Source organism: Zootoca vivipara, chromosome 13, assembly GCF_965207765.1.
Source record: "Zootoca vivipara chromosome 13, rZooViv2.hap1.1, whole genome shotgun sequence".
NCBI classification, from domain to species: Eukaryota; Metazoa; Chordata; class Lepidosauria; order Squamata; family Lacertidae; genus Zootoca; species Zootoca vivipara.
Window position 1 is genome coordinate 45,400,115 of NC_142596.1, and position 8,952 is coordinate 45,409,066.

The 8,952-nt window shown below is 50.7% G+C and overlaps 1 protein-coding gene across 1 annotated transcript; it reads left to right on the forward strand.

Moving 5' to 3' along the window:
• The first annotated feature begins 816 nt into the window (after positions 1-816).
• Positions 817-5,542, forward strand: SOCS1 (suppressor of cytokine signaling 1). The gene is made up of 2 exons (XM_035132183.3): positions 817-1,107; positions 4,311-5,542. The coding sequence occupies exon 2, from the start codon at positions 4,386-4,388 to the stop codon at positions 5,007-5,009; it is 624 nt and encodes a 207-aa protein (XP_034988074.2). The 5' UTR covers positions 817-1,107; positions 4,311-4,385; the 3' UTR covers positions 5,010-5,542.
• The last annotated feature ends 3,410 nt before the right edge of the window (positions 5,543-8,952 follow it).

Consider the following 8,952-nt stretch of genomic DNA (forward strand, 5'->3'; position numbering starts at 1 on the left):
TGTATATCCCGGGGGAGCCCAAACCCGGAGTAGGTTTTACTCGGGAGCAAGTCCCACTTCGGCCAGTCGCAGTTGCAGCTCGGAGCTCCCTACTAAACAAACAAACAAACAAACAAACACCCAGCAGCGCAACACGGCAAATCAACACGAGCGAGGCATGTCCCGCCGAGTGCATGCAACGGGGGATTACTCCCGAGTAAGTGCGCACCTCTTGGGCTTACCTGCCCCTCCCCGCAATTTCATTTAGGTTGGCACGGCACCCCTGGGGTTGCAGGCAGGGCCGGATTTAGGTTTGATGAGGCCCTAAGCTACTGAAGGTAATGGGCCCTTTATATGTCCTTTGTCAACAACCAATTGCTGCTGGGTTTTTTTGTTGAATATATGCTATATATACATGGCAATTTATGGACCTAATAGGTATCTAAAGCCATTTGCCACTGTTGCTGCATGCAGGTTTAATTTTATTTGTTTTTTATCTTATATTTTGGAAAGGTACATCCAGTTCTCCCCCCCCCTTTAATTTTTTTTTGGGGGGCCCCAAGAAAGTGGGGCCCTAAGCTACCCCTTGTTTATCTTATAGGTAAATCCGGCACTTTCAGCTTGCAGGTAAACGTGGGCTGGAAGCAAGCGAAGGGGTGCAGAGGGCGCCCGCGCAAGTTCCAGGTCCCTCCCCTCCAGAGGCGCCTTTGATGTGGCCAGGATGGAAAGCGAAAGTGTTCGGCGAAGAGAGAGGCACGTGTTTTCGCAGCAACCGCGGGAGGGAGGGCGGGGCCCACACGGAGGGAGGGAACGGGGGCGGGTTAAAAAGCCATCAGCTGCGGCGATGAGGACAGACGCGCCGCGGCCTCGATAGGAACAGCGGCAGCAGCAGCAGCCTCGGTCCTGCGCAGCGCCCATCGACGTGGCTTCGCGGCGGCCCGAGCGGATGATGCAGCTGCCGAGCCCCGCCAGGGAAGCAGCAGCAGCAGCAGCAGCTCAGAGCGGAGGCGGTGCCACGGCCGGGCGCTGGAAGGCGACAGCAGCGACTGCAGCGGCGGGGGCGACGACGGCCACCCTTCTCAGGAGTGCCGCTCCCCTCTGGTTAAGAAGCAGCGGCGCGTCCCCGAGGTAAGGCGGACACTCCGGGTTGCGCCAGGTAGAGAGATGCCGCTTCTCTCCCCCGCCCTCTGGGGGGCGGGCGGGGGAGGTAGAGCAGGATCTGGCAGGATTCTGGCCCCGCTGGAGCCATTCTGGTGTGGGGAGGGCAAAGTTAGGTGCCGGGGTATTTTAGGGAGCGGGGACAAATAGAATAAAATAAAATAAAAAGCAGAGCTGCTTTGCTTGGAAGGAAACGCGCCCCCCTCTCCAAAGCGCAGGATTGCAGCTGAGGAAAAAAAAAAAAAACCAGGCGCACTTACGAAAACACACACACACAAAAACCCAACCCGAAACAGATCGCAGCGACCTTTAGCAAATGTGGAGCGGAGCAGCCGCGGAGATCTGGAGCACAGCTTCAAAAGCCGCCACCTTGAAAGTGAAATAAGAACGTCTCTCTCTCTCTCTCGGTCGTCTCTCTCGCGTTTGCTTGCATTAGGGTGACGGCTTTGAAACGCAAGCGGCCCGCCATTCCTCCCCAACGGAGGTTGGTGGGGAAAGGAGCGAGGGCGAGAGAGGTCTTTTGGGGAGGGCGCCTTCAATTCTTTTTACGAAAACAATGCTCTTCCCCAACTGCTTTCCCCTTTCCTTTGCCCCTTTGTCTTAAGATTTCCTTGTTTAGGAAGTTTATGCCAAACTTCTGTAGAAGTCTTGCACTTATTGCGGATTTAATGAGGTGTCGGTAGATATAGCTCGCTCCTTTTATCCTTCCCCCCCCTCCCTCCCAAAAGCCCTTAAAATTCTGGAAGAACAGGCTTCACCTCATCCTCGGTACGTAGATGAACTAAATGGCAGTAAAATTCTGTCTTCAAAACCTGTCCAGAAACGGATTAGTATTTGGGTTATAGTGATGTACCTGACATGTGTAAGAACCACCTACTGCAGTGTAATCTGTCCGTTTTCACCTTGCCCCATATATTCCTTGTGCCCTCTTTCAAAGGCAAGGCCTTTTACAGATTTATTACAATACTATATAATAAAATAAAACCACACAGGCCATTTCCAGGAGCAAAGTAGCAAGTTTTTGAGTGACACAGGGCTCCTTTGTGGGCAGGTTAAGGGAAACAAGCTTTGGAGTTGCACAGGGCTCTTTGGATAACAAAGAACGTTGCAAAACTGGAGGGCATGGACGGGAGACCTTCGTGGTAGCATCATACCACATGGTCCAGATCGCTTTGCTTGTGATAGCATGTTGGGTGCCGAAAAGTGAGGTGGAGAGGTTTGAGATAAGGCCCCCCCAATTATTCTCCTGCTCTCCATCCTATTTGAGCCTACGGTGGTCGTTGCAACCAGCAGCCACCTCAGCGCCTTGTTCCCTCCTGAGCTGCTCTTTCAGATCAGTCATTTCCCGTTTGTGAGGTCCCGTAAAATTTTCATGACTCCTAATATTATTCATCACTGCCTGGCAATGGTATTTGCTGACACCGGTCTTGCAGCGAGATCCGAATCCTACACTTTATGGAGACTTTACAGATGCCAGCTGTTGCTTCCCCGCAACTTGGAAGCAATTAAAGAGTCTGCGCCAGGTTGCGAACGGCTCAGAATCTGACCGGCTGCAGACCTCCAGGCGTACCTGGGAGGCTCGATTTCTGAGAATGCATTGTGCATTCTTGGTGACGTGCCAACCGAGATCTATAAACTGACCGGGCCGGGGGGAATAAATCCTAAAATCTATGCTTGCCAGGAAGGTCGAAGCAGGTGAAGGAGATGTATCGACCCTAGTGGATGCTGGGGGCTAGGAACTCATCCCTGGCAGTTCCAAGCAGTTTCGCCCCGGGGAAGGCTTTGCCTCCCTCCCCACTGGTGGATGCTGAAGATATATCAATAATAGGAAGCCATTTAAACTGGACCACTTAAAGTGCAAGCGATTCTTCTTTTAAAAAGAGAGAGAGAGAGAGAGAGAGAGAGAGAGTCTTAAAGAGCAAGTGGGAAATGCTTTACAAGTTCACGGAGGTTGATTTGTGTGTGTGCATGGGGAGATTATAGCCTTAAGATCCCATGAGATAGGGGGGCGGGGGCTGCAAAGCAGGAGGGAGGGGAAGCACTTCTCCAAGAGGGCGATCTAGGATTACTCAGTGATTTGGCAAGCGGGCAAACTGCACATTAATTATTATTATTTTTGGTTTGCACAAAGGAATCTATTCATATTGGCAAGCTGTGTCTGCTCTGGGGGATTTGACCCCAAACTGGAGAAATCCCACTCTCTTCTGAGTTTCCATGCTTCGAAACACAGAAGCGGAGCACCCTTTGCTGACCTGGGGGGGGGGCTTCCAGATGTTTTGGGCTATCGACTCCCGCCGGCCTCAGCCAGAACAGCAGTGCGGGTGGTAGGTGTGCGCTCCAGAAACATTGGTGGTGGGGGAGTCCCAGGCCAGCAAAGGCTGCTGCAAGAGCAAAAAGGATGGGGAATGATCCGCAGGGACATTTCTCTTGCACAACTCCACATTGATTCCTGCGCTGCAGGAGGTTGGACTAGATGACCCTGGAGGGCCCTTCCAACAATTATATGATTGCAACTCCCCTTCCCACTGCAGCATACAGCTGCCCCAGTAAGCCACAGCCTCTTCTTCTAGAGCCCTGCATTTATTCATTCAGAAAGCGGCATACATAGATATATATATCTATGATTCTCTGAAAACTCCTCCTCCTTCTCTTCATAAACATTCAGAGCAAAACCAAAGGGGGGGTCTGAAAAAAAGGGAGAGCGTGGAGTGCATCATCTTCCGACTATGGTGGGGCAGGAGGGGTGAAATAATTTACTCGGAAGTGACACCTTTTTTGTGTGTGTGTGGGGTGAGTTTGTTCCTGGACGGAGAGCAGCCTCGGAGATAAATTCTAGCGCTGTGTAAGTAACAGCGCTATCGGGTTTAATCAACTGATGGGAAAGGCGGGCTTCTGAACCGGCGATTCCCATCAGTGGGCCTCTGATGCATTTTGCGGTGAGAGGAGGAAACCACTTGCGAGCATGTGTAAACGTTATTTAGGCTGATTCTCTCTCTTGTTTGAAAAGGAAAAAGAGAGAGAGAGAGAGAGGAGGACATGAATGAGCTCGCTCCCCAACGGGAGTGTTGTCTTTACTTAGTGCAGACCAGCCAAAGCTTTGTGGTTTTTCTCGAGAGGCTGTTCCTTCCTGGTAGACTTCTCCTGATTTGTGGCTTATTTCTTTTGCATCGCAGGAGAGCCCCGTCGCAGTAGCGCTTCCCAGGCCCCGGAGGCTATGGAAGACCACACCGGCGGGCCAAGTCTGTAGGATGGTAGCACATAGCAGCGTGACGCCTGAGAATGGGATCGCGACAGGCCTGAGGTGTCGACTTGAGCCCCCGCTGCGGGACGCCCTGCAAGCCCGGGTCCCCCACGCTCTCGGCTGTGCCAGCGCCGTGCCAGCGCCCCGGGACACCCACTTCCACACCTTTCGCTCGCAGGCGGACTTCAGCACCATCATTCACACCAGCGCCTTGCTGGATGAGTGCGGTTTTTATTGGGGACCGTTGTCGGTCAACGCGGCCCATGAGAAGCTCAAAGGCGAGCCGGTGGGGACCTTCCTCATCCGGGACAGTCGGCAAAAGAACTGCTTCTTCACCATTAGCGTTAAGACTGCCACGGGACCCACTAGCATCCGCGTGGTCTTCCAGGCCGGCCGCTTCAGCTTGGACGGCAGCAAAGAGGTGTTTAACTGCCTCTTCCAGCTGCTGGAGCATTATGTCAGCTCCCCGCGGAAAGTCTTGGTCGCCCCGCTGCGCAAGGAGCGCATGCGGTCCCTGCAGGAACTCTGTCGGAAAAACATCGTGGCGACTTACGGCAGAGAGAACTTGGGCCGCGTCCCCCTCAACCCGGTCTTAAAGGATTACCTAGAATCGTTCCCTTTCAAGTTGTAAGGGGCTTGCATTAAATCGGCCACCGCGGCTGGGAGAAGGTGAAGACGGGAGAGGAAATCGAGGCCCCAGAGGTCACTCTTGTCTGTTGCCGCTTTTAAAATAGCGTGCAGCTATGACCTTGAGGGCCGAGTGGAAGCGATCCGCTCGCTCGCAGAGAGCCCTGTTCAGGGCGAAGAGGCGGTTGTGATGGAAAGCTTGGAGTTGCGCGGAGACTCCTTTGGCGCCATGACTGTTGGGATGTGCAGATTGCAGCAATGCTGGCAGATGTCGGGATTTTTGGAAATGTGTCAGTCATGAACATATCTATTTTTGTAGCAGTTGTACTGTATGTGGAGGAGGAGGAGGGGTGGAACTTGGAACACTTGACTTTTAATGTTTACATAACTCATAACTGAAAAACTGTTTGCACAAAGCAAGGCTACACGAAAGTCTTGACAATAATGTGTTCTGCTGGGCAGAACGTGCTGTTATTTTATACCTATTTTTTTAAATGGGGTAATAAACCTTATTCTAAAAGTTTTTGCAAAAAACAACCACCAGAACTCTAGTCTCTTTGTGGGCTTTGGATATTTAGTTTTTGCAAGGCCACAGATTTGGGCAGGATTTGGGGAACTTTTGGCTCTCCCATTGTCGCCGAGCTAGTTTCCTTCAGCCCTAACCAGTATGGCCAGGGGCTGGGAATGTTGGGAGTTGTAGTTCAGCAACATCTGGGGATGGGGGGTACTCTAGGGCTTCATTATCTGCTTCTGGCTTCATTTGTGACTCTTCTTTGGGCACAGAGCAATGCTTCCTGGAGATAATAATATCGTCACTTACTTGAGAGTTGCACGTTAAAGCAGCATAATTCATTGACCTCTAAAAAGAACAGCGCCTGGGATGTAGCTCAAGTCGGTAGAGCATGAGCCTCTTAATCTCTGGGTTGTGTTTTCGAGACCCATGCTGGGCAAAAGATTCCTGTGTTGCCTGGGGGTTTGGACTAGATGACCCTTTAGGGGTTCCCTTCTAACTCATCCATTATCTATGATTCTATAATAAGGTCCACTGACTCTGCATGCATAGGGGTGTTAGAGAGCTGCCGAAGGTCTTTTCTGAAAGTTGAAATTAGACCTAGCCAACTGGGATCTTGTCCAGGACCCTGGAAATAAGGCCCTGCTCATGGAATAACAAAAATCCCAGAGGGAGAAGGGACCTCCCAGGTAATCTAGCCTACCAGTCTTCAATTCGTGGGCTGGGATCCATTAGTAGGTCCCATGTGGTTTAACAGGATCAACAGTGAAGCAGGAGCACTACAACAATGGGAATAGATGGGAAAAGATTAAGAAATGGGTCCCCAAATGCATGTTTGGGTCAAAAGTGGGCCCTGACTCCGAAAATCCCTGATCTAGTCCAACCCGCAGCCCAATGCTTGAAAGCTTCTTCTTGTTGGCATCCATCTGTCTCGAGAGACAATGAAGTGCACCTCTGGGGGTGAAGTCAAACCACTTCTACAGCATCGCTGCTAGGTGCTTGCCCTATCTGCACTTCAGGTGGAATGTACTAGGAGTATCTCGCTTCCGCAAAGAATGGAACTCCTTGCAGGACATTGCTTGCTGGTCAGAGCGGTCCCATAAAGGAGACGGTGCTCTGAAAGCTATGGTGGCCCCCATGTAGTTCTCTTAACAACCCATGGTCTAAAGCAGAGCTCCCCAAACTTAAGTCTCCAGCTGTTACAACTCCCATCATCCCTAGCTAGCAGGACCACTGGGAGTTGTAGTCCAAAAACAGCTGGAGACCCAAGGTTGGGAAACTCTGCTCTAAAGGGAAGCTCCTTGGCCGACACTGCAGTACAGAGCCATGTTGACATTCCATTGCCTGCTCTCTCCATGTTTTGGAAGGGTATGTTTGGTGGACAGCTGGAAGTCTTCTGTCCTGATCATCTATGGCAAATAACAAGCAGAGAGCAGGTTGGCCACAGTCCGAAGGACAAACGCAATGGCTCCCGGGGGCAGCTTCTCAGGGCTACCTCCACCATGTGGAGAAGACCTCTAAAATGTCCCCAGAAGCCCCAGGCACAGATAGATGTAACAGCTTTTCCAAACATGCAGTGTGCTTCCAGGTCTTCCTTCCCACGGTTTGCAAAAAACAAACAAACGTGGAACGCTAATAAATTCCCATTTGGGGATGTGCGAATGGTAGAACGCATAACAAAACAACCCAAGGGTCCTTTATATGTAGTTAGTTTCCGCAACAGTCTCAAGCTGGCAGGATGTGGGTTTGCAGGTGATGTTATTTTGACGCAGATCTTAAGGAGTGTCTTGACACCATCCCCTCCCCTCCGGTGAAGACCTGGAGATGCAAAATATTTAGAGAGGCTTTTCCTGACCCGGTGTGTCTGCTAGGTATTTTGGGTTCCAGCTCCCATCAGTCAGCAGCGCTGTGACGGAGGCTCAGGGATGATGCGAGGTGTCGTCCAACCACGTTTTGGTGGAGAAGGCTGATTCAAAGAGGCAAAGTTCAGTGATACGAGCACCTAAAGCAGATGTGGGGCAAACGTTTGGCCCATGGGATGTCTCTGAACTACAGCTCCCATCCTGCCTTGCCATTGGCTGGGCTCGTTGGGGCTAATGGGAGTTGTAGTTCAGCAACATCTGGCGGGCGAAAGGTTCCCCACCTCTAACATACAATAAGAGCCCAGAATGCAGAGGATTCCCAGGTCCAATTCCTGACACCTCCAGTTGTAGAATTGCGGTATCAGCGCTGGAATGACCCTGTGGGAAGCTTGGAAGGGGGGAAGGCTCTTAGCTCAGTGGCAGGACACCTGCTTCGCTTGCAGAAGGCTCTTGGCTCCTCTCCTCTCCAGTTCAAAGGACCAGAAGCCCAAGGGGTAGGAAAAAGCTGCCAGCTGAGTTAGATGGATGAACCACCTGGCTTGGGGCAAAACAGCTTCCAGTGGTCCCATCTGTCTCAGGGTGCATTGCCTCTGCTGCGGCTGGCTGGGCATGCTTAGTTTTGGGAAGAGAGCGAGGAACTTGGCAGGGGGATAAACTCCATGCATGCGGTTTTGCGCTGAACATACAGTTCCAGAGGGCAAAGGTTGGGGTCCCTCTGGGCAAAAAGGTAGCATGCAGAAAACATTTGCATGAGGATTGTGGCATCAGTCGAGTCAGTGCAAGGCAGATTCCTAGGTTCATTTGGAGCTGTTGTTCTAATACTAATACTAATAAATTTGTTATTTATACCCCACCCATCTGGCTGGGTTTCCCTAGCCACTCTGGGCGGCTTCCAACAAGAGATTAAGAATTGTTCCCTATTTTCCCTATATAAGTTTTTGTTCCCTATATACCAGGCATGTCCAACAGGTAGATCATGATCTACCGGTAGATCACTGGATGTCTGTGGTAGATCACTGCTAGATCACTGGCACCCCAGAAAAAGCTCACCCAAAATTTCCCTCCTCCCTAAAAAAAGCTGAACAACTATGACCTGAAGCCCTAAACAAAAATGGGCCTTCCTCCCTCCTAAAAGAAGCTCGACAAGTTTGACTTAAACCCAAAAAAACAGGGCTTCCCTTCCTTAAAAAAACTCAACAGCTTTGACCTGAACCCCCCAAAAGGGGGTAGATCACTCCCAGTTTTTAACTGTGAGTAGATCACAGTCTCTTGGGAGTTGGTCACCCCTGCTATATACCCACTTTAGAGAGAGAGAGAGAGAGATTTCCCCTTAGGGCTGTTTGTAACAACAACAACAACAACAACAACAACAACAACAACAACAACAACAACAACAACAACAACTTTATTTATACCCCGCCCTTCCCATTCAAAACCGGGCTCAGGGCGGCTAACAAAAAGAATATCAAAACAAGCATAAAAGAAACAATTCAATTAAAATGCAGATAAATACAATGTTAAAATTCAATTTTAAAATTAGAAATCTACAAGGGCAACCTCATTTAAATATCTGT

Excerpts from the sequence above, each read along its gene's own strand:
- SOCS1 (XM_035132183.3), top strand. The coding sequence starts at position 4,386 with ATGGTAGCACATAGCAGCGTGACGCCTGAGAATGGGATCGCGACAGGC.